General features: G+C 48.6%; 1 protein-coding gene across 1 annotated transcript in view; it reads left to right on the plus strand.

Annotated features, from left to right (window-relative positions):
• The window catches only part of MALL (mal, T cell differentiation protein like), a 36,578-nt gene extending 12,218 nt beyond the window's left edge, over window positions 1-24,360 (plus strand). Inside the window, exons 2-4 of the mRNA XM_017872320.1 lie at window positions 16,402-16,569; window positions 20,486-20,608; window positions 22,473-24,360. Coding sequence (XP_017727809.1) covers window positions 16,402-16,569; window positions 20,486-20,608; window positions 22,473-22,535 — 354 coding nt within the window. The 3' untranslated portion in view covers window positions 22,536-24,360. The remainder of the gene's footprint in view (window positions 1-16,401; window positions 16,570-20,485; window positions 20,609-22,472) is intronic.
• Window positions 24,361-24,893: the final 533 nt, after the last annotated feature.

The following is a 24,893-nucleotide window of genomic DNA, read 5'->3' on the forward strand; positions in this document are numbered from 1 at the left end:
TGATCCCCTCTGCCTTCTGATCAGTTATTTTTGTACGATGTCTCTTAATTTGGTCTTGTCTGATGTTTCCTCATTATAACTTCATTTATTTTTAATTCAGGAGTAATCCTATTCATTATTGAAATTTGAGAAAGTTCAGAAATAAATATGATCCATATGTGCACACATACTCATATATGTGTACACACCTATTTAATGGGGTTATTCTGTACCTGCTGTTCTGTACCTGGTTTTCCCTTAAATAAGCATTCCTAGCACGAAACTAGAATCACATGGACCTTATATCTGGGGTGAGGAATGGGGAGGTAGATGGGAGAGAGGGAGAATGTTGAGGTGGGTGGGTGATTCTGATGCCATTGAACAGAAAACATGCTGGCAGGAGAGACAAGTACAGAAACAGCCTAGCACAGGCACCTCTTCTGCTTTGCTCTCCTAGGGGTGCAGCTGCTGCTGCCCACTGGGGCTGATCCCAGAGCACCAGGCCTTGGGGGCCCAGCAAATTCTGTCTCAGGGCCTAAGACCTCATGAACAGGCCTGTTTTTCTAAGGGTGTTAGTACAGAGAGTGAGTTGTAAAATCAGGCCAGCAAAGGGACAAAGAACTCGAAATCAAATAATGGAATTCTGATACTGTCCACAGTGGGGGTGGCCCAGGGAGGACCTTCCCTTCCAGCTGCTGCTAACGAGATACCCCAAGGACCTGAGAGCAGACCCGTGCTACAGACTTCCCATATGAACAAGAGGCCAGATGTGCCAGGAAAGCATAGTCAGATGCACTCACACAAGGCCCTGGTTCCTCTCTCGACTTCCCTAGACCCTGAGCCACCCTGCTGGCCAGGCCAGATCCCCTATTTCTTGGTGATGACAGACAGGGATGGGCCAGGCCCTGGGGAGTCTGCAGTTTCTCTTCCGCCTCTCCTCTCCTGAGCTTGCTCTCATGGATAATTGCCTAAAATGTTTATTTTCAAGTCTTTGCCAGTAAAGTTCACATTTTAAAACTTATTTTGTAGTAATTATAGATTCATAGGAAGTTGCAAAGATAATTCAGTGAGGCCTCCTGTCCCTGTCCACAGCTTTCCCCAGTAGCTGCATCTTTCCTAATGGTAGTACAGTATCAGAGCCCAAAAACCTCCCTTGGTACTTTAGGGCTCCACTTTTCTCACATATGTAGATTCAGGGAATCACCACTGCATCAAGGTACAGGGCTGCCACTCACCACAAAGAGCTCCCTCGTGCTACCCTTTCAGAGTGCACCCCCTACCCTGCCCTCCCTCAACCACTCCTGAACAAACCCCTGAAAACCACAAATTTCATTCCTACAATTTTGTTATTTCCAGAAAGTTATATAAATAAATGGAACCACACGGTATATGGGTCTTTGAGGTTGGCGTCTTCCACTCAGCCTAATGCTCCTGAGCACCATCCAAGCTGTGGCCTATGTCAATAGCTCCTTCCTTCTAGCTGCTGAGTAGTGTTCCGTGGTCTGGCTTTGCCGTCATTTGTTTAACCATCCGCCTATTGAGAAACAGTTTGCCTGTTTCCAGTTCTTGGCTGTTCCAAATAAAGCTGCTGTGAAAACTTGTGTGCAGGCTTTTGTGTGGGGGTAATGCTCAGTTCTCCAGGAAAATGCCCCTGTATGATTGCTGGGTGGTGTAGTAAGTATTAAGAAACCCCGACAAACAATTTTCCAGAGTGGCTGGAGAATAACTTCTGCGTTTTACATCCCCACTAGTGACTGCTGAAACTTCATCGGTAAAGTTCATGTTTTATGTAGTTTACCGGTGAATGTAGATTTCCTAAAGACAATATTAATTTTAAAACATCATCTACAAGTGCAAAAAAGGTTTGAATGGATGAATTTTAAGATGAGAACTCTCTCCTTCATGCAGCAAGTGTGTGTGCCTTGGGGGAGCCTGGGGTGGGTGGGGCTCACACCCCTGCCCTGCTCTGGGGCCAGCTGTCTGTGGGTGCTGGGGACTGACCATGCCATTACCTGTTTGATGGAGGTGACTCATCAGCTTTTTTATAAGCTTAAAGGTGGAAGCTGCAAGCTCACCTAGGTGACTGTGAACAAGGAAATGCTTTATGAATATGACTCCAATAAATTCTTTTAACTGTCAACCTTGTCACTAGTTGACTTACGAGATTTTTGACTAGTTTAAAACAAACAGCTAAGATTTCTAGAGGTTCCGAAAGTTAAAAGGGGAGACCATGCAAACTCTTTGTTTGATGTTGGATGTTTTCCTTTTAGCTGCTTAACTCGCCAGCATGTCAGTCAGAGGGAAATCCTCTGAGCCCTTATAAGTTCATCCCGAGCTCTTCCAGCTCAGCAAGTTTATTGTATGTCTTACCCAAATGGCCAGTATCACCTCCGTTCCAACCTGCTGCTGCTTCTACTCTGTTTATATGGAAGAGCCTGTTTGAAACTCACTGAAGCCAGGGGCCCCCTGGGAATCCCCTAGGGCCAACTCCGTGTGCACTGAAAGTGACTAGGTGGGGCTGGGAGAAGAAATTAGGACTCCTCTTAGGCCTGACCTTAGGGCAGGAATCTTCCTCTTCCTTCTAACTGTGCCTTAAAATTGAGTTTTCCAAGAGGAAAAATCATCTCCCTTGCTTTCCTCTGCTCCCCTGTCAGTTCTCTATAATTCCAGGAGCAGCAAAGTTAATTCAGTTCACCCCAGTTTATTTTATAATTCTCTTTTCACGCTTCAGCCTTTTTGTCTCTGTCCCTCGCTTCACTCCCCTCACTGCCACATTGCCTCTTCCTATCCTTGGTCCAGCTCCCACAGGGCAGCACCCTTCTCTTCTGTTCTCCTGCAGGACATGGGAGCCACCAACCACTGTGCCCACGGGACCATGGGGTCCCGTTGGAATAATGGCCAAGGATGTCCCCTGGAAGACAAGGGCCGACACGAGGAAAGGGAAGGCCTTGGGCTGGGAAAGAGCAAGGCCTCCCAGGAGAGAAGATGAGAAAGGGCATGGGGCAGGAGTTGGATGTGAACCTCCCCACACTGCCTGTGGCCACCTTGGCCTTCCTCCCCCTTGGTCAGGCCCAGGCCCTCCTCTGGGAGGCCACGGTGTATTCAGGTTCAGTAAAATAGAATCAGTCAGGATGGGGCCTAAAGTCTGGCTCTGCTTCTTCATTGCTGTGAGACCCTGGGCAGGTTACTTAATCACTCTGAGCCGCAGTTTTGTCAACAATGGAAAGAGTAACAATAAAGAGAAACAAGGATCCTATAAGACAGCTGTGGGGTTTGAATGTGGACGTCACAGGAAGTATCAGGACATGGTGTGTGAGTGCTCCATAATGCCAGCCCATACTACTTTATCGTTGGTGGTCATCGGACCTCTTACTAGAAAGTGCATTGTAAGAGAAGTAGCAATTATAAGTCAACATGTGTTTATTGAAACACTACTGCCACTCTAGCACCATGCTCTGCTCTTAGGGGCAGACAAAAATAAGACAGTCTTTGAGGGGATAAGGTAAGGCATGAGCCTGTCTTAAAGGAGTGGTGCAACTAACACACTAAAGATGCAACGGGCACTCCAGGACAGGAGAGAGGTGAAAAGCAAGGGCTGCACAGCCAGCCACAGCTGCCCAGCGGCCCTGGGAGCCAGGTGGTGTCGGGACAAGCTGACTCAGGGAGGATCTTGACATTCTTGAAGGGCTTGGATTGATGGGTGACGCATTTTCTTGTTCAGATTAGGGCTGCCTAGGACCAGGAAGTTAACAAATACATAAAGTCAGGGTAGAAGGAAGACTTAAATCCCCCACTTAAATCCCAAGTATTCATTCAAGCTGAGCACCTACTCTCTCTCTGCCAAGCACTGACGATACAAAGATAAACAAGACAGACATGGCCCCTGCCTATGGAGCCTGATGCGTAATGAGGGCGATGGAGAACAGCCAAGCAAATCTGTAAAGGTGCTATGCCTGTCACGGTCCAGTAGGAAACAGAAACCATGATAGGTGCTTCACACAGAGGGTATTCAATACTGGGACTTGTTAACACAGTTGTTGGAAGGCTGGATGAACAGAAAGGGGCCACTGAACAATCCAGAGAATAATAATAAGCACTCACAGCGCCTGCTGCCCACCCCCAGAATCGGGGACAGAAGGGCAACAAGGCTGATGCTCAAACCTGTAGATGAAGCTGTCCCTGCCTTGTCAGTGCTCAGACCAGTGTGTGGGTGCTGGGAGACAGTGTTCACCCTAAAGAAAGGGCACTGGGAAACTCGTCTCCAGCTGTTGCTGCTGATTCTGGAGAGACAATGGCAAGGCCTGGAAAAGGCAGCAGGAAACCCCCACTCCTCTCCTAACATCCCAGCCTCCCTCCAAATCCTCCCTTGCCAGAACCTAGCAAGGACCCAGCCACCGAGGGAGCCCACACCACACAGCAGAGAGACACTGGGAACCACCTGGCCTGGCCCCGCATCCCTGGCCACTCCAGCCCCTGTCTGAACTTCCAGCCTGGGTCTTTCCCTGGCCGTCCAGCAGGACCATGAGCAGCTGTCCCTGAACCAGTGGCCTCTCTCAACTCGGCCAAGACAGTCAACCAAGCACACTGTCAGAAGGCCAGCCCACCCGGAGGGGTACACAGAATTGACGGCTGCCCTGAAGGAGCCACCGGCTGCTGGTATGGAGCCTAACAGAGAGGCCCGGGCAGTCTGACCCACTGGACCCAGGGCGAGCCCCAGATAAGGACCCTTGCCAGTAGAAGTGCTGGCTCTCTCCGCCATTCCCAGGAGCTTTCTCCCCGGAGAACTTTCCCCTGGGCAGGGCAGATCTGTGGGAGTCAGGAGAGGCTCCTAGAGAGTTGTCCAGATTAATAACACACAGGGCAAAGGGCCCTAGTGGGGAGGAGCTCGAGGACCCTGGCCTTTGCCCCCTCATCTCTCTCCAGCCCCTCCCCTGCCTCACCCATCCTCTCCAGCCCCTCCCCTGCCTCGCCCATCCTCTCCAGCCCCTCCCCTGCCTTGCCCATCCCAGCCCCTAGCCTCGGGCCCTCTTGCCTCCTGAAGAGACCAGCCTGTCCCTCAGTCACTACCTAGTCAGACTCCCCCATCTCGGCCAGAATGGATGGCTGCTCAGGCCCCACACAGGGCCCACCTCATTTGGACAGGGCCAACCCTTGTACCACATTCCACAGCACTAGCTACCCATGGCACCACTTCCTGTCCCTGGCCACAAGCTGTCCCTAGAAGATACCAGTGGGGTCCCAGAGTATAGCCTCAGTAGGCTCCCCATCCAGAGGAGCCGAATATCATGGGTCTGAGACTCCAGAGTCTTTAGACCTCTTTCAAAGAAGACTGGATTCTTTGAGCTTTGCTTTTCTACCTCGGCACTATTCACAGATACCCCAACCAGCCTCCCCCCAGCACTGCCCATCTGGACTCTCTCTCTGCCCCCGTGATGTTGGGGAGGTATGGAGGGGAGGTGTATTTATTTGAGCACCGTCCTCTCTGACAGCACAATTTTTAGTAGTCTGTCCTACGTACCAGGGTGATGGGGCATCTCAGGATGACGAGGGGCGCTGGTGGGGTGAGGGAGGAGGCAGGGTGGTGGGAAAAGCCTTCCTGGGGAATCCTGAGGGAAGTTTGCTCCCTACCCTACTGGGAGAATTTCTGGGGCCTGGGAGGTGATGGAGCAGGAAGTAAGTGAGGATGAAACAAATACACCTCTGTCCCCATTTGGTTCAGGCTCCTGGCAGGAATGCCAGTCTGTGGCTGGGCCACAGTGGAAGGCCCAGAAGGCAGCAGGCGGTGCCACCTTCACGGGCATCTGTCCCAGGAAGCTGAGGCTGTGAGCATCCAGTGAGTGGTGTGTCCAGCAGCCCCCTCCTCCTTTCTCAAGTGAGTCAGTGACATGTACCAAGCACTTGCTTTAGGCCAGGCTCCGTGCTGTACCCCAGGGACAGAGACCTCAGGGGACAGTCCTGCCTCCAGGAACTCAGAGTTCCAACAGGAGGCAGGGAAGAGAAAAAGAGAGACAATGAAAGTGGAGAGTGACCCTAGGGGAAGTATGCCGCAGGGGGCTTGGTAGTCAAGGGTGGCTTCCTGGAGGAGGTGACATGGTCTGGTCCCTGCCTTTCAGGGTCTGGTCATAGATAGACTGGGGGTCAGCTGGGGAGAGCCAAGCAGGCAATCAATCAACTAGGACTAAGTGACCTGGTGCCTAATGAAGGGCAGGTACATTACTAGTCACAAAATGTCTGTGGGCTCCTAAGGAGAAAGGAGAGCATGGGGACTTGCTCTGAGCCTGAGTCCAGGGATCATTAGGCAACTTCCTGGGGGGCACATGGGCAGGAACATGAAGTTAATCAATGTATGGGACCAAACAGGGAGAGTGAGGAAGAGGACACTGGGGCGGGGGGCCAGGGAGCGTGGGGAAGCCCAGCCACGGGGCCGCGGGGGGAGCAGGATGCCTTCCCCTTGCTGCTTTACAGCGTGTCTGTGCTTTCCTAAGGTGCATAGGTAGACAAAAGGGAAAATATGCCCCCCAAATGCTGTGTTTAATTTTGTCCCCTTCCTTTTCTTTAAGAGACAAGAAGGAAAAGCGCTTTAGACTTTGGATGGAAAAGAATGTTCTAATTAGTCAATTTTATATGACATTGTAAATCTGTAAATCTGTACTGTTTGGTCAATAAAAAGTGAAGGCAGTCAGTCTGAATGGGCGGACGTGGTGCTGGGGGAGGAGGAAGCAGGAATGGGGATGCCTGGCCCTGACTCAGGGCCCCTTCCGGACTGCGCTTCCTGCCAGTCTGGACCCATCCCAGAGAGGTGGGGCACACTGCCAGCCCCATCCTGTGAGTGCTTATGAGTACCTAGGACCCCCTTATATGACTCGCTCAGCCACAAGCAGCTGTGGACACAGTTCCCACTAGCACTGGATGGAAGTTCCCGCCAACACTGTTATCCAGTGGGAGATGAGACCTGGCCCTCCCTGGAGGCCTTAGGGGCCTGGGCTGGCCATTTCCTGCTAGCCTTAAAGCCACAGAAAAAGAAATGATCCCTCCATGTGACTCAGGGTTTGGAAGTGTGCTAGGTTGAACTGCGGAGTGTGGAACGTTTGTGCAATGCTACTCGTTTTCAGGGTCCTCTTGGGGTACAGGAGACAGGCCTGCCACGCCCCTGCTGGGTAACTGAGGATGCCCCTCTGCCTTTTAGAGCCAGCATCCTCCTGTATTCAAAGCACAAAGGAGATAAGGATGGCTGCTCAGAAGGCTTCATGAGGCTGCAGGGCCAGTGACACGGGGGTGGGAGCTGCCTCATGAGTTGTAAACAGCACCCAGGTGGGCTCTGGGTCTCTGAGCCACCCACAGGGAGACTTGCAGTCAGGTGAGCCCTGCCCAGGAGCACCCAGCACAGCCTGGCTGGGTCCCTGGCCTCCAGCTGTGGCACCTGAGGTAGGAGCATGCGTGTGGAAGACCCTAGCTGGGGTACAGGGAGTTCCAGCCCCACAGAGGTAGGGCACTCCAGGGCTCCTCCCACACTTCCTGACAACGGGCCTGTCATCTCACCACATTTCCCTTTACCTTCTTCAGCGGCTCCCATTCCCACCCAGGCCCCCGCATGGCCCCTCAGGCCCTGGGATGATGTTGCAGGCGCCAGGCTGGGCCCTGTGCTGGGCTGTGGCCTACCCATGGGACAGTGCTGTGAAGGGGAGGAGTGGTCCAGGGGCGGGCAGGAAGGAAGGCACGCTGGAGCAAGGGCTTCCACAAACTCATCCACAAAAAAAGAGAGATTTCCATCGCACCCTGGTACACTACAGGCGTGTGTGTGTGCGTGTGTGTGTGTGTGTGAGTGAAACAAAAGATCCAGGAAACAGTATTTCCCTTTCCTGTACAAAATACACTCCTATACTTTATAATTCTACTCTGCTTAAGTTCTTTTTTTTTTGCAGAGGGGGCAGTGAGGGACAGAGTCTTGCTCATCACCCAGGCTGGAGTGCAGTGGTACAAGTATAGCTCACTGCAGCCTGGAACTCCTGAGCTCAAAGGATCCTCCCCGCACTCAGCCTCCCAAGTAGCTAGGACTACAGGTGTGCTCGGTTAATTTTTTGAAATGTTTTCTAGAGACAAGATCTCATGTTGTTGCCCGGGCTGGCCTCAAATGCCTAGCCTCAAGCAATCCTCCCACCTCAGCTTCCCAAAGTGGCTGGGGTTACACGTGTGAGCCATTATGCCCGGTCGGCTCCAGTTCTTAATGCTGGTTGATAATCCTCTAAATGGAGTCGCAGTCCATGAAGGAGTCTCACTCATAGTTTGCCAGTCCCAGGACTGGGGGATGTGGTGGAGGCTTGGGGAGCCTGGCATAAAGGCAGAGGGTGGGTATCCCGAGTCTGGCCTGGGAGTCATGGGAGTCATTGGAGTGTTTGAAGAGAAGGTGAGGGGTATGAGTGACATGCACAGACTCAAATCCCCGGGACTCCTCAGCAATGCTGTGAAAGGGCTGTCGCTGGCTGGGACTGGCCTTAACAGAAGGGAAATGCACTATCTCGTGTCCTGCGATCTGGGTCAGCAGCTCCGTTGTGTCATCTGGGATGCAGGCTCCTTTCATCTTTCTCCTCCTGCATTTCATGGCTTCAGGTTCACCACTGCACAGTAATGGCCAGAGCAAGAAAGGGACCATTGTGCCCTGTGCCCCCTTCTTAGGCACCAGGAAGACTTTCCCTCTGTCTCGTTGATCAGGACTAAGTCAAGTATGTGTTCCTAGCTAGGGAATGTGATGAGTCTAATGGCGTGGGCAGCGACATCCCCTTACTGGTGAGAGCCTATACCTCTCACCAGTAAGGCCAGTTGGGGAACTCATTCCACAGAAACTCATTCCACAGAAGTTTATCATGAGAGAATATATTCTGCTCTCTGCCACAAGGTATTTGCTGCAGCAGCATCTGTAACAGGAAAAAGCTAAAAACCCCCATATACACTGATTAGGGCCTAATTGAGTAAATGAGGTTTTATCAACTCGATGGAAGATAATTTTGACACTGAAAATACAGTGGACCCTCATAACTCCTGGATTCTGTATTTGCAAATTCACCCACTTCTGCTAAGATGTATTTGTAACCCCCAAATTAATACACTTGGCACTTTCACAGTCACTGACATGCTCAGAGCAACGAAAACCTTGAGTTGTCAGACACGCACACACATTCCCAGCTGAGGTCAAGCAAGGTGACACTCTGCCTTCCTGTTTGAGTTCTTGTGCTGTAAGGTGTCCTTTTCGAGGTCCCCTTAGTGCTGCGTGTTCAGAACCAAACTCCCACTCATTTTGCGTGAACAGAACCAGACTCCCAAGGGATGCTACAGTGGCAGGAACATGTGCACATCTGTTTGACAGAGCTGTGACTCTTGAGGCATTTTGCATGGCAACTGCCTGATGGGGTCTGAAGCACAGCCCCAGGATAGGCCTTGTCTTGCTTTTCCTTTTTTTTTTTTTGAGACGGGGTCTCACTCTGTCACCCATGCTGAAGTGCAGTGGCACAGTTAAGGCTGTCCACCTCCCAGGCTCAAGTGGTCTTCCCATCTCAGCCCCCCAAGTAGCTGGGACGACAGGCATGTGCCACCATGTCTGGCTAATGTTTGTATTTTTTTAGAGACAAGGTTTTGCCATGTTGCCCAGGCAACTTTTGAACCCTTGGGCTCAAGTGATCCCCACCTTGGCCTCCCAAAGTGCTGGGATTATGGGTGTGAGCCACTGCACCCAGCTGTTTTTATATTTTAAGGGTGTGCAGCAAACAGCTATTTTAACACCCATGTTCATAGCAGCATTATTCACAATAGCCAAAAGGTGGAAGCAAGCCCAGTGTGTATAAGCAGATGAGTAGATAAACCAACCGTGACACACATATGCAATGGAATATTATTCAGCCTTGAAAAAGAAGGACATTCTGACACATGCTACAACACAGATGAACTTTGAGGACATTATGCTAAGTGAGAAAAGGCAGTCACAAAAGGACAAACACGACATGATTCCATTCATATCAGGTACCCAGAGAAGACAGAAAGTAGAATGGTGGTTGCCAGGGACTGTGGGGAGGGAAGAATGGGGAGCTGTTCTTTAACAGGTGCAGAGTTTCAGATCTGCAAGATGGAAAGCACTCTGGAGATGGATGGTGGTGATGCTTGCACGACAGTGTGAATGAACACGAATGCCACTGAACTGTACACTGAAAAATGGCTAGGATGTTTGATTTTGTTATATGTATTTAACCACAATTTTTAAAAAGAGAGAGAGGTATATAGTAACAAGAGAGCCTGGACTTAAACAGCATGCACTCTGCACACCTGAACGCGAGGGGCAATCGTTTCCTTCATCCTGAAACATCACAGTGGCAGAGGGAACCTTCGGGGCATTCAGGTTCCCGCTGTGGGCGACGCCGCGTGTGTCCTTTACAGAACCCATGCCTGCCTGGCCTGTGGTGGGATCAGGAGACCCCAGCTCACTTGTCTGCTGATGACATGAGCCGCACCCATCTTGACTGGGGCCTTTTCCTCTCAGCCTGAAGTTTTTGAGGCTTTATGAAGCCTGTGGTCACCTGAGTACCAGGGAAGAGAAAGAGAGGCAAAGCTGTCATGAAAGCTGGACTAACACAACCCTTTCCTGCAAAAGCTGTAAAACTTTTGATAGCAATCTGCACTAAAATAAACATTTTTCATCATGACCCAGAAAACAAAAAAAAGAGACACAGTAAGCAAAGGAATTTGGGGTTGGCAGTACATGAAACCTGCCATGCTGAAGCAATGCCCAGCTATGCAGAAAAACCTGCCACCAGGTACCCAACCCTGGCACTCCTCCCTGCTTCTCAGCTCCTTGTCTGCCCCACCCCAAACCCACACCTCCCAGCCACAGCCCAGAGCCCTGGCCACACAGACCTGAGACCATGCATCTTTTTGACACATCCTTCACCATTCCCAGGGTGTCATTACTCGGGCAGCGTCTGTCTCAGAACCTCTGTGTGTGATCCCGGCCCCTGCAGCGGCCTCTTTCCCGCCCGTGAGGGGCTTCTAGCTGCTCTGTGTGAGTGAGCAGATCTACTCTCCCCAAAGGCCATCCTCCTTATCTCTTCCCATTCAGAATTCTCTAGTGAACCTCCAGTGCCCACGCAGTTTTCTTTTCTTTTTAAATTTACATATTATTTGTTTTGGGTTATTTTAAATGTGAACATGGTCCTACATTCAAAACTGTCTCCAAGCCAAGAGGTTCTGCTCCCCCGAGACCAAGGCACTGACTGGCTGATTGGGTCTCATTCTGGGAATATTCTGTTCACCTGCAACAAATGCACGTATGCACAGACACTCACACACGCATTTTCTGATTTTTCTGCACAAATCAGAGCACACTGGGTACACTGGTCTGTGCTTTTACAAATTCTTGGAGCGTGTTCCATTTTGGGATATAGACTTTTCTCTTTTATTTTTTATTTTTTAGAAGATTGCTGAGTGTTTCACTTTGCAGACATAATTGATTTAACTGATTCCCTCTGAATAAAGGAGTCATTTCCTAGCTTTTCTGTAATCAACAGGCTGCAGTAAACAACTTTTATCTTTGTCATTTTGCTCATGTGCATCATTTGTAGGACAAATTCCATCGAGTGAAATTATTGAGTTGAACAGTATGTGCATTTAATGTTTTGATCAATATTGCCAAAGTAATAGAGTCGTTGATGGCAAAGGTACTTAACCTGGAGGTGGCAATGGACTTCAACTGGGAGGTTGCAGACGGACATTGTGGGTCTGTGAGCCCCCAGATTTGTAGGCAAAAATTGTGTGTGTGTGTGTGTGTGTGTGTGTGTGTGTGTAGGTGCATTTTTCTTGGTGACCAAAGCTATAATCAACTCATAAGAAGGGTCTGTGCCCTCTAAATGTTATCTCACCCACCCAGCTGATTGATCTCTCATCCCTCCTTTCCAAAAGTGAATTTCCCATCCTTTAGAGAGGCCTCTCTTGGACATTCCCTCCTCTGTATCTTTCTCATGGAACGACGTCCCTTCCTGCCCTCTGTGCCATTCCAAATGGTTATGGCTACTACAGCTGACGTTCACCATGTGCCAGACAGACCCACCAAACCATCACAAGGGCCGGATGATAGAGGGGCCAGTGAGACCCCCACCTCCTCTATTTGATGGACAGGGACACAAAGGCACAGATAAGCTAAATGGCCTGCCCACCAGGCAGAGCTGGGACTCAAACCCAGGAGGAAAGGTACTGCATGGTGCATGGACTGGAGGTGAGAGTAGAAGCAGAGAGCTGGCCTCAGGCTTTCTCAGCCCTGGCCACTCCGCCTGGGGAACTCTCAACAACGCAGCCTCCCTTGCCTGTTCAAGCAGACTCTCTGGGGCAGGACCCAGACCCTGGGGCTTTCTTGAAGTCCCCAAAGGGTTCTAGGAGTAGTAGGACTTAAGAGTGCCACCTGGAGTGTAGTGTTCTGGTATGTGTGTATTTGAGAAGCTCTTTGCCCCCACAACACATTTTTTGCCAGCTTCTTTTTCTTTTAAAGCAGTTTTCAAAATAATAAGCATCCTCCAAAAGTGACCAAAGAAGTTTTTATTTTAAGTATCATTTTGAACTCATGGATTTTACTTTAATTGATGCATTCCAATCCATCATAGCTGTAAGCAGCCGAAGTGGTCCCAGGAGGGACCCAAGTTTGGCCAGCAGGAGCCTGCTGATTCCTTTTGGCCGGACCCGAGGAGGCTTTGGAAGTCTTCTCACTATCTGGTGTGGTAACATCCAGGCTCAACCTCCCTCTCCAAACCTGGCGTCAGCCCTTTCTTCCTGGACTCCAATCTGGGTGTTGTTACCCCAGTCCTCATATTCTAGTTCTTAACAAACTTTCTGAAAAATGAAGGAGCTCTGCATGTTCTAGAGAAGAATAGGTTTTAAAAACCTATCGTTAAGCTCCATCTTTCCTTAAGACGTCCTTTCAAGTGTCAGTTCAGCCTTTTGGAAAATTTATATATGACTGTGTGTGTTTGCTTATAAGAAAAGGATCTGCCAAAGTTGTGCTTGAAATCTACTTGCTCTAAATGGCTCGCTGTAATCAAATATTTCTCCACGTTGAGGGCCAGCCCCAACCATTGAAAAATATCTCCTGCTCTGAGGAAATACAAAAATAAGCATTAAAATGGGAAAGCAATTTAGGCCACCAGGAAATTTGGAAAGCCAAATGTGAGCTTTAAGAAAAAGTAAAAACAAATGCTCAAAGTTTTCACACCTATAAGGAATCCAACCTAGACTACTTGAGACAGAAATGAGATCACGAACTCTACCGAGTTTAAATCCACCTGCAGCCCTTGGCTCTGGTCCCTCCTACTGTTCAGGAGGTAGAGGGTGTGGAAATAAGAAGTGAGTGACTTTCTTCTGCAGAACATTGATTCTGCAACACTGAAGCCATTGCAGGAAGGTTCCCGAGACATTTGAGTAGATTCCCAAATGCTCAGAGGCCCCTGGCCTGTTGTGAAAGACAGGACAGGGATCCCTAAGCCATAGCTGGAACCCAGAGAGAGGAGGCCGCTGATGGGCTCCCTGAGACTGCAGGTATGATATCCCCATCAAGGCCCTTAATGCCCCAGGCAGACCTTGGCTGAGGCTCTAGTAGGCCACCCCCTGGCACATTCTAGGAGCCTCCACCTGGCCCTGCCTTTGGCCTTGAAATCTGGTTTTTGGGGCAAGAACCACAAGTGTCCTACACCATGTCCTAGTCCCACCACGCACTGCCTGTGTGACCTCAGGCCCCAGTCCCCTCTGGTACAGTATTACCTCATGGACTGTGGCAAAAATTAAATATGCGAATGCAAGTAACATGCATGACTGTGTCTGGCCAAGGAAGCTTCTGATGGCAAGAGGGGGACCAGGACCCCTCTGCAGGCACTGACTGGCAAGATGTGGTTGAGGTTCCCTTGCTGTCCCCATGCCTGGCACAGGTGAGCTGGCAGTAAGCAGTGGAAGGTATCAAATGGTAGTTCTCTGGTCTTTCCAAGGGAGTTAGAATTGGTGTGTGGACTAAATGAGGCAGTCTGTGTGAATGCATTTAAAAAACTGTAAAGTACCTGGTGAATCACTAATAACCAGCATTGTTCATGTGCCAGCATTTTAATGCACTTCTCATAGCTTCTTGGCAAGTGCCTTAAAGCTGAGCCCTGGTACCTTTCTGAAGCATCAGCAGCCCTTGTCACTGGGATTGACACGCAACAGCACAGTTGAGGGGGAGCCAGAGGACAGCAGCTTCCATCCCTCCCGCCCCCTCCCTAGGACAAGCCCACCTTGACTCATTCTCCGGCAGTCTCAGACCAGCCTAGGACTTCCAAAATTCACTTGGATTTTGATTGTTACGGGGGAATTTGCTCCCAGAACTGGTGCTTTAAGAGGTACCAGTTTTGGGAGCAAATTCTAGCTTCAGTTCTAGCTTCTCACCTCCTTTTCCCCTTTTCTCCTTAAGAGCCCAAGAATGCTCCATAAATTCAAAGACAACAGCTGACAACAGCAAGGGGAAGCCTCAGAAGTGAAAGGGTGACACATCTATGTCTATGTATTGGCCAGTTGTAATACAAGAATTGCTGGTCCCAGAAAGCTAGGGATATAGTTTGGAAAGCAGAACTCAAGTTGTATATCTTTTGGCTGAGCTATAGACAAAGGCTTGAAGACAGGGCACAGTGGCTCATGCCTGTAATCTCAGCACTTTGGGAGGCCAAGGCAAGAGGATTGCTTGAAGCCAGGGGTTTATGACCAGCCTGGGCAACAAAGCAAGCCCCTGTCTCTACAAAATATAAAATAAGAATTGGCCAGGTGTGGTAGTATGTACCTGTAGTCCTAGCTACTTAGGAGGCTGAGGTAGGAGGATCATTTGATCTCAGGAGTTGGAGGCTGCAGTGAGCCATGATTGCACCTCTGCACTCCAGCCTGAGTGACACAGAGAGACTCCCTCAAGAAAAAAAATGTGAGTGAAGTTGTTTGGTCTAGAAAGTTTCTGATACATCATTCAGAACTGAGCTACTTCCACAGACATGAGCTCCCAATCAAAATTCACTAACATAAGAGGAAACAAGCGAACAAGAATGGAAGTTAATGGAAGCCACAAACTGCAGAATCAAGCTATTAAGTCCAAGTGAATGGAATTTTCAGATATTAAATGTAGAATGAACACTAAGCAGGAGTAATAAAAAGATATCCACATCTTGACACATGGTATCACTGTTTCACAAACTGCAGAATCCCAAAGACAGAGTGAAGACTAAATACAGCCAAATAAGGAAGACAGGTTCCTACAAAGCAAGAGTTCAACGGACAGCTGACCTTTCGGCAGCAACCGTGGAAGCCAGAACACAACAGAAGCATACAGAAAATATACAACATGGCGGAAATATATCTCGGAAGTGCAGAGAGAAAATAATTGTCAGGGGAAATTTAAGGACGTTTTCTAATAAATCAAACTGACTACTACCCACTGACCTTCACTAAAGAGATTACTAAAGGGTGCACTCCAGGAAGAAGGAAAATTATCTCAGGAGGAAAATCTTGGATGCAAGAATATCTTCATGACTCAAAACAGAGAAGAATGTCTTACACTTGATAAAAACATAGTCAATAAAGGAAAAGATTGACATATTCAGCTGCCTTAAAATTACGGGCTTAGTTAATCAAAGGAAACCACAAAGTATGTGAATGCTAGCAGAATATATTTGCAATGTTAATGACAGTCCATGAAATCCACACCATTAGCAAGAATTCCTATGAATCAATAAGAAAAAGAAAAATCTATTTTAAAATATTTAACAGATTAAAAAAATAAAAAACTTTACAGAGGAGGAAATATTAATGGCTAACAAATACATAAAAATAAACTGTATCTCATTGGTAAACAATTTCACAGTGTCAGTGAGCAACAGGGAATGTCCCACAGCGTGGTGTGAGGTTAATTGGGTGAGGGGATGTGGTCCACTGAGGACTCCAGGTCCTTTTTAAAGAGACAGTCACAACTTATTTCAGCCTACTCTGGCCTGATAAATGGGTACCCTGTGGCCAGAACCACAGATTTCTAAAGAAATGTCCCAAATCTGGATTTTCCATGTGAAATATCCTGTTTTAAACATTGAGAACTTATTCAGAATTGTTTAAAAGTGTATATGCCAGTACTGCTTGAGCCAAAAGACACATTCACAGGCCAGACTTGGCTGAGTCCCTCTGTTTGTGACCTCTGCATTAACCCCTTGAATTTTCTAGCAATCGGACCTGACTTTACTGTGACTCAGAGGGGCCAGGCTTCCTTCCCCATTTCCCTCTTGGTTCCCTCCTAACTTCACCTGAACTTGTAGCTAGACACAGAAAAGAGATGCCCTGCAAAGGGAAACATGCTCCATACTATAATGAAGCCCCTTCTTTTATGCTTTTATCTTCCAGATATTTGGGTTCTTGGTCTGGACCCTGGTAGCTGCCACCCACGTAGTATTCCCATTGCTGCAAGGATGGGTGATGTATGTCTCGCTCACCTCGTTTCTCATCTCCTTGATGTTCCTGTTGTCTTACTTGTTTGGATTTTACAGAAGATTTGAATCCTGGAGAGTTGTGGTAAGAACCAGCAGCATGGCTCCTCCTGGGTGGACGTCCTGGGTTGGGTGAGGACAATTGGCCTTTCTGGGCAGGGAGGGATCTTGGGCTAGGCTCCTATGGAACCAAGACATTTTATCTTAGTATGTTACTACCAGGCCAAAATGAAGACATTTCTCTGCAAGAGTAAATCATTCCTTGTATTCCCCTTCATTGCCTTCCCTGTTAGGAGAACACACAATGCCCTTTGATCAAGCATATTCTGATGTGTTTCCCTTAAATTTTCTTCCTGGTAAAATCCTTGGAGCAACACTGAAGAAAATGCTAGTAGGAAAAAATCAGTCCCATCTCAACGTCCTATCACAATCCCTGTGACAGGTTATTTCTTCCATATCCCACATGAATTATATGCAAAGTATACACACACACACACACACACACACACACACATATATATACACACACATATTTATATAAATTATACTCTACAAATAATTTTGGATGTAGATGCTTTCATTTAATATTACGTCACTAATTTTTATGTTATCACATAATCTCAAAAAACCATTTAAAAGTGTTTCATACCGAACAATTGAAGACATATTTAAAAGTGCAGAATATTGCATTATAGGCCCTCATGTAGTCATAACCCATATTGCAGCATTATCAAGACCTTACCACATTTGTTTCATCTAGCCTTCTTCCCCGCTAAGGAATTTTAAAGCAAACCCCAAACATCATGCCATTCTATTCCACACACTTCGGTATATTTCCAAGAACACCCGCCAACTTTCTCACATTATCACATGTATACAAAGTAAACAATTCCTCAGCATACCTAAGACAGTATACAGTGGTCCCCCTATCTCTGGAGGACAAGTCCCAAGACCCCTAAGGGAAGCCTGAATCCTCAGATAGTACTGAACCCCGATTATGCTATGCATGCACTTCTTTTTTCTTCTTCACAATTTCACAGATAGACAATTCATTCTTACTGTAGATCTTAACAACCTCAGCATATTTTTTTCTTTCCTTATTAAGTTGAAAGCTTATACTTTTTAACTTAAAGAAAGCACTCTATGACTTCTCTTTGGCATATCCAAATTGCCAGCATCACTACTCTTGCAATTTGGGGCCATTATGAAGTAAAATAAGGATTCTTTGAATGCAAGCACTGCAATGACACAACAGTTGATCTGATAGCCCAGATGGGTACAAAGTGACTAACATGGGTGGCATAGACAGTGTAGACATGCTGGACAAAGGTCTGATTCACATCCCAGGTGAAACAGAGTGGGACAGTGCAAGATTTCATCATTACACTCAGAAAGACACTCACTCAATTGTTAATTTCTGGAATTTTTCATTTAATATTTCCGACCAAGATTGACTTTGGGTAACTGAAATATACTGATCTTTATTAATCTGCCATTGCTTATGACATAGATATTACATTTAAAACACTGTGTATTAGTCTATTCTCACATTGCTATAAACAACTACTTGAGACTGGGTAAATTATAAAGAAAAGAGGTTTAATTGACTCATAGTTCCTCATGGTTAGGGAGGTCTCAGGAAACTTCCAATCATGGGGGAAGGTGAAGGGTAAGCAAGGCATGCCTTGCATGGCAGCAGGAGAGAGAGGGGAGGGAGAGGTGTCATACTTTTAAACCATCAGACTCCATGAGAACTCATTCACTATCATGAGAACAGCACAGGGGAAACTGCCCCCATGATCCAATCGCCTCCCACCAGGTCCCTCCCTTGATACATGTGGATTACAATTGGAGATGAGATTTGGGTGGGGACAAAGAGCCAAACCATATCATTATACCCCTGCCTCTCCCAAATCTCATGTCCTTTTCACATTTAAAAATACAATCATGCCTTCCCAGCAGTCCCCCAAAGTTTCAACTTATTCCAGCATTAACCCAAAAGTCTAAGTCCAAAGTCTCATCTAAGACAAGGGAAGTCTTGTCTGCCTATGAGCCTGTAAAATCAAAAAGCAAGTTAGTTACTTCCAAGACACAATAAGGGTACAAGCATTCCATAAATGCTCTCATTACAAATGGGAGAAATTGCTCAAAACAAAGGGGCTACAGGACCTATGCAAATCCTAAACCCAGCAGGGCAGCCATTAAATGTCAACACTCCAAAATCTCCTTTGACTTCATGTCTCACTTTCAAGTCACACTGTTGCAAAGAGTGGGCACCCAAGGCCTTGGGCAGTTCCATCCCTGTGGCTCTTCACAGTACAGCCCCTGCAGGTGCTTTCACAAACTGGCATTGAGTGTCTGTGGCTTTTCAAGGTGCCTGATGCAAACTGTCAGTGGACTTACCATTCTGGGGTCTGAAGGATGGTGGCCCTCTTCTCACAGCTCTACTAGCCAGTGCTGCAGTGGGGACTCTGTGTAGGGGTGCCGACCCCACATTTCCCTACTGTACTGCCCTAGTAGAGGTTCTTCATAAGGGCTCCACCCCTGCAGCAGATTCTGCCTGGACATCCATGCATTTCCATACATCCTCTGAAATCATGGCAGAGATTCCTAAACCTCAATTCTTGCCTTCTGCATGCCTGGAGGCCCAACACCATGTGTAAGCTGCCAAGGCTTTGGGCTTATCCCCCTGAAGCAATGGTCTGAGCTGTACCTTGGCACCCACTGCTGGAGCTGGGGCAGCTGGGCTGCAGAGTGCTGTGTTCCAGGACTGCACAGTGCAACAGAACCCTGAGCCTGGCCCACAAAACCATTTTTCCCTCCTAGGTCTCTGAGCCTGTGACGGGAGGGGCTGCTGTGAAGATCTCTGAAATGCCCTGGAGATATTTTCCCCATTGTCTTGGGGCCCCTCATTACTTATGAAAATTTCTGCAGCTGACAGCTTGAAATTTTCCCCAGAAAATATGTTTTTCTTTTCTACCTGGTCAGGCTGCAAATTTTTCAAACTTTTATGTCCTGCTTCCCTTTTAAACATAAGTTCCAGTTTTGGACCATCTCTTTGTGAATGCATATGATTGTACATTTTCAGGAAAAGTCAGGTCACATCTTGAATGCTTTACTGCTTAGAAATTTCTTCTGCCCAATACCCCAAATCATCTCTTTTAAGTTCAAAGTGCTGCAGATCTCTAGGACAGGGGTAAAATGCCACCAGTCTCTTTGCTAAAGTATAGCAAGAGTGACCTTTATTCTAGTTCCCAATAAGTTCCTCATCTCCATCTGAGACCACCTCAGCCTGGATTTCATTGTCCATATCACTATCAGCATTTTGGTCAAAATCATTCAACAAGTCTCTAGAAAGTCCCAAACTTTCGCACATCTTCCTGTCTTCTTCTGAGTACTCCAAACTGTTGCAACCTCTGTCCATTATCCAGTTCCAAAGTTGCTTCCAGATTTTCAGGTATCTTTATAGCAGTGCCTGACTCCGGTACCAATTTTCTGTATGAGTCCATTCTCACACTGCTATAAAGAACTACCTGAGACTGGGTAATATATAAGGAAAAGAGGTTTAATTGGTTCACAGTTCTGCATGGCTGGGGAGATCTCACAAAACTTACAATCATGGTGGAAGGCGAAGAGAAAGCAAGGCATGCCTTACAAGGGAGCAGAAGAGAGTAGGAGAGGGAAAGTATCACACTTTTACACCATCAGATCTTATGAGAACTCCCTCACTATCATGAGAACAGCATGAGGAAACTGCTCCCATGATCCAATCATCTCCCAGCAGGTCCCTCCCTCAACACGTGGGGATTACAATTCGAGACGAGATTTGGGTGGGGACACAGAGCCAAACCAAATCACACTGCAAAAAAAAAAAAAGAAAAAAAAGCAGGAGTCTGGGGGAGCTGGCCTGCCTCGTTTGCTCATTCTTTACAGCTATGTAGTCAGAGGAAAATGCTCACCTGATTGACATGGCCATGCATGGCTCTGCTCTGCATTTCCAGGACAGCCTGTACCACGGGACCACTGGCATCCTGTACATGAGTGCTGCCGTCCTACAAGTACATGCCACGATTGTTTCTGAGAGCGTGGACCCGAGAATTTACTACATTAACACGGCAGCCTCGGTGAGTGGGCTGGCCACGGACAGCAGTCTTGGCTAGAAGATGTTTAGTGCAGGAGGTCTAACTCTGCCTTGTGCTGCATAGACCCTGAGCCCTCAAGTGAAGGAGCCACATGAGCAGGGGAGAGGGATGTGTGTCCCTGTAAACCTGTGCACCCACATTCAGGGGTCCTCTTTTACCTTCTATTGTTCCCACTCCAGCTTTCCTCTCTCTTAGACTCCCAACACTGTCTGCAGAATTTTTTTTTTTCCAAAACACAAATTGGAACAGGTGTCTCTCTCCTACTGAAAATCTTCCAGTGGCACCCACTGCCTTTGGAATAGAGCCCACATCTCTCGGCATGGCTGAACTATTGGGAGAAGAAGAAGCAGGGAAGGGGAAAGCGGAATGCCAAGGTCTCAGGGGAGGGGGCATCAAGGAAGGCCCTGTCAAGAGGACAGAAGGAGGCAGGGGCCACCAGGCAGTTACCCCTGCTAAGATCCCACCAGGCAGTTACCCCTGCCAAGGTCCCTCTATATGCTCAAGGGCAGCCAGGAGGGCGGTGTAGCTGGGACAGCTGACCATCGGTGAACAGCAGGGTGCCATGCTGGGGACAGGCTGGGCCATGGAGGGCTGCAGGGGCCATTGCTGGACTTGTAGGTTTAGGAAGTTAAACTCACCTGATGAGGAGGGAAGGGAGGCAGACAGGCTGGAAAGCAGCTGAAATATCTAGTGGCCACCCCAGAGGGTCTCAGTGTACCCCACAGTGGGTGGCATTTACCTCCATCTAATCCATGTATGTGTTACTCGTCTGTCTTGCTGCTATCTGCTTCTTATCTCTCAAATGTAAGCTCCATAAGGGCAGGAATTTTTGAATATTTTCTTCACTGTTATACCCACAGTTGTTCTTGAAGGAAAGCAGGTGCTTAAAAGATATTTGTTGACTGACTGACTGAATGAGGAGCGTGTGAGTGAACAGTGGGACAGAGTGGGGCTGGGATGTTTGGAAGGGCCCGAAAGGTGAAGGTGACAGGCCCTACCCTGAGAAAAGAGCAGAGCCATCACACAGCTTCAATGTGGGGCAACATGATTGTGTTCTCCCCATGAGTGAGAAGTGTCCTCACTTGTCCACTTCTGCCTGTCCTGCCTGAATGGTGCAGCAGATTCAAGGGTCAGGGCAGGCAGAAATGGACAAGTGAGGCCATGAGGAGTCCTGCTGAGGGATGCCGGTGGCTGAGACAAGGGAGAAATGAATGTCCCAAGAGCTAGGCAGGGAAATCAGTAGCCTTTGGGGTGGCTTTGCATATGGCTGGCAAGGGAGGCAGGAGGAGTCAGGGGCCACAGGCGTCAGGCTCAGGAAGCAGGGCGAGAGGAGGACCCTGAGGCCTACTGGGCTTGTGAGGAAATGTCAGGGGCTCAGTGTGAGCCAGGAAATGCTGGAGGAGGTCTGAACAGTCACAAGGAGCTGATAAGCGGCCACTCAGAGCGGAGTTCTGGACCAGCAAGGGGAGCTGTAGGAGTGTTCAGAACACAGGTTTGCTGGAGGTGGGTAGAGGAGAGTGGGCCTCGGGCAGGAGGTCAGTGTGGGATATGGGCCCAGGGCTAGAGTGGAGGTGAACCTGCTTCACATCCAGGTGCAGATGAGACAGAGACTGCAATCGGGGCAGGACACCAGGATGGCCCCAGGGATGCCCTGATGGGAGAGTTTCCAGGAGAGGGAGTCATTGGCCAGGGGTTGCTGCCCTCAGGCCAGGCAGGAGGTGAGGAGGCAGTGTCATGCGGAGGCAGGGTCATGGGTGGCCTCCTGGGCAGTGGGGCTGAGGGTCCCTGGGGAGTGGGCAAGAGCTGGCGCTGCTGTCTCTAACAGTCGCTCTCCACCTCCTTCCAGTTCTTCAGCTTCATCACCACGCTGCTCTACATCCTCCATGCCTTCAGCATCTATTACCACTGATGCACAGGCGCCAGGCCAAGGGGGAAGTGCTCCTTGAGAGCCCCAATTACTGGTCCCCAAAAGCAGCTTCCAACGTTTGCCATCTGGATGATAAACCGAAGATCCACTAAAACATCCACAGGATTAACAGAGCGTCCTTGCAGACTGAGCGATGACACCACACTTTGTTTGGACATTTAAATTCACTCTGCTGAATAGGACGACACTTTTCTTTCTCCTGGGAAAACAACTGTCTCTTGGAATTATCTGACCATGAACTTGCTCTTCTAGACAACTCACATCAAAGCCCTCACTCCACTAATGGAGAATCCCAGTTCCACTAATGTCAAGTCTGTTTGGGGATTTTGCCTCAGCTGTGCGTTTCCGTAGGGTAGGTCCAGGGGAATACTCAGTCTGATTCTGATTCTCTCTCTCTTTTTTTTTTTTTGAGATGGAGTCTCGCTCTGTCACCCAGGCTGGAGTGCAGTGGCGCGATCTCCACTCACTGCAAGCTCCGCCTCCCGGGTTCACGCCATTCTCTGGCCTCAGCCTCCTGAGTAGCTGGGACTAGAGGTGCCGCCACCACGCCCATCTAATTTTGTTGTATTTTTAGTAGAGACAGGGTTTCACCGTATTAGCCAGGATGGTCTCAATCTCCTGACCTCGTGATTCACCCACCTTGGCCTCCCAAAGGGCTGGGATTACAGGCTTGAGCCACCACGCCCCATCTGATTCTCTTAAAATTGAAGAGGTGCTGCCAAGGCCTTCAGATCTAATGCAGATGCATATACCTTGTTCCTAGTCCCTTGTTGAGCCTGCGCTAGGGAGCTGTGGTCCCAAGTTCCCTGGGAGGCTGACAGGGTCAAGCCACTCTGCCCACCAGCCTCCCACTTCCCCTCCCCTTTCCTCTGCAGCTTTGGGATCCAAGGAAAATCTGCATGAAGCCAATTTTGAGGTAGATTTGTGGGGAAAATAAATCATTATATAGTTAGACCTGGGTATTGAGGCGTGGGGAGTGGGGAGGGAAGGGCATAGCCTGCTCCTCCATGTGTCTGATATCTCAGAAACTGCACAGCTGCCGGGCGCCTGGGTCAGGATTCCAGGACTCCACCTCTTAAGGACTAGATGGTGCCTGGTTCCTCAGAAAAGACCCCCAGGGAGGAAGGCAAAAACATTACATCCATGCATTCTTCTGCCACAACCACATTGGAAGAAAAGGCTGCCGCATCATTTCAGGGAGGAGTGAAGGACTCGTGTCCCAGGGACCGTGCTCCTCCACCTGCACTCACCCTCCTCACGTTCTCTTAAGCACCCGGTGGCCCTCCAAGGCCTGGCGGAATGGTGGTGCCCACAGGGTTGGGCCAGGGCTCACCAGGACCTAGATGGGCAGAGTTGTACACATTGAAATATTAAATCAAGGTGCTTGGTTCTAAAGTAAATGTTTTTCCAAAGAAAGCTGTGCTCTTCTGCTGACCCAGACGAGTGGGGCACAGCCCTGTAACTGCACATGCCTTCTGTCATTGGGAATGAAATAAATTATTATGAGAAAGGGACTTGTCCTAACTGGTTTGAGACCTTACAGTTTTGTATCAACCTGTTTCCCCTCCTGGGGTTTGCAGAGGCAGGGACAGAACTACAGGAGTCATGGCAAAGAAAATTCTGGCTTCACTACTGCTCGCTCACTTTCTGATCACTCTGATACTTTTTTTTATTTTTGCAACCTGATACCTTGAAAAGCCTCCATGTGTCTCTCTTTTTGTTACCTGGCAGCTGTCTAGGATGATCACTGTTTATTATTTACTAAGTAGCCACATGCAAATAAAAGTTGTTTGTATGGTAAAAAGGAGCAGTTGGTCGACTTCATCTTGTTGGCATCTGGAACTGGCCATCAGGTCCTACGTGCTGTCAGTAATTTCACTAAAAGCACCCCTTGGAGCATTTCACAACCTAAGTTCTCCAAGGGTGGGACCCCAGCTCCCCAGCCACCCAGCCTTGCTTCTAGAGCAACAGCAAAGGGAGGTCACATTTGTCTCCAGGGCTTTGGGTTTATAATGTCATCTGTTCTTCAGTAAGGACAGTTTGGGTGCAAGTTCCAGAAACCAAACTCACACAGCTTAGGCAAAACTGGGAGTGCACCAGTAGGGGCTGGGAGAGGTGAAGAGGGCTCAGTAGGAGAAGAGCTGACCCCCGCATGGCTCTCTGCTGCACGTTGGCCATCGTCTCCTGCCACACTGCAAGGCTTGTCCAAGTCTCAGCAAACACCGGCCTGCCATCCCCTGTGCAGACACTAGAGGCTCATCCTGGGCCCCCAGAGTCCACTTGGAGCTGTCGCAGTGCTGCTGCCTTTCTGTTTGAAGGGCAGCCCTCCTCTCAGTGCAG

The sequence above is a fragment of the Rhinopithecus bieti genome, unplaced genomic scaffold (assembly GCF_001698545.2).
Source record: "Rhinopithecus bieti isolate Rb0 unplaced genomic scaffold, ASM169854v2 scaffold_7528, whole genome shotgun sequence".
Lineage (NCBI taxonomy): Eukaryota > Metazoa > Chordata > Mammalia > Primates > Cercopithecidae > Rhinopithecus > Rhinopithecus bieti.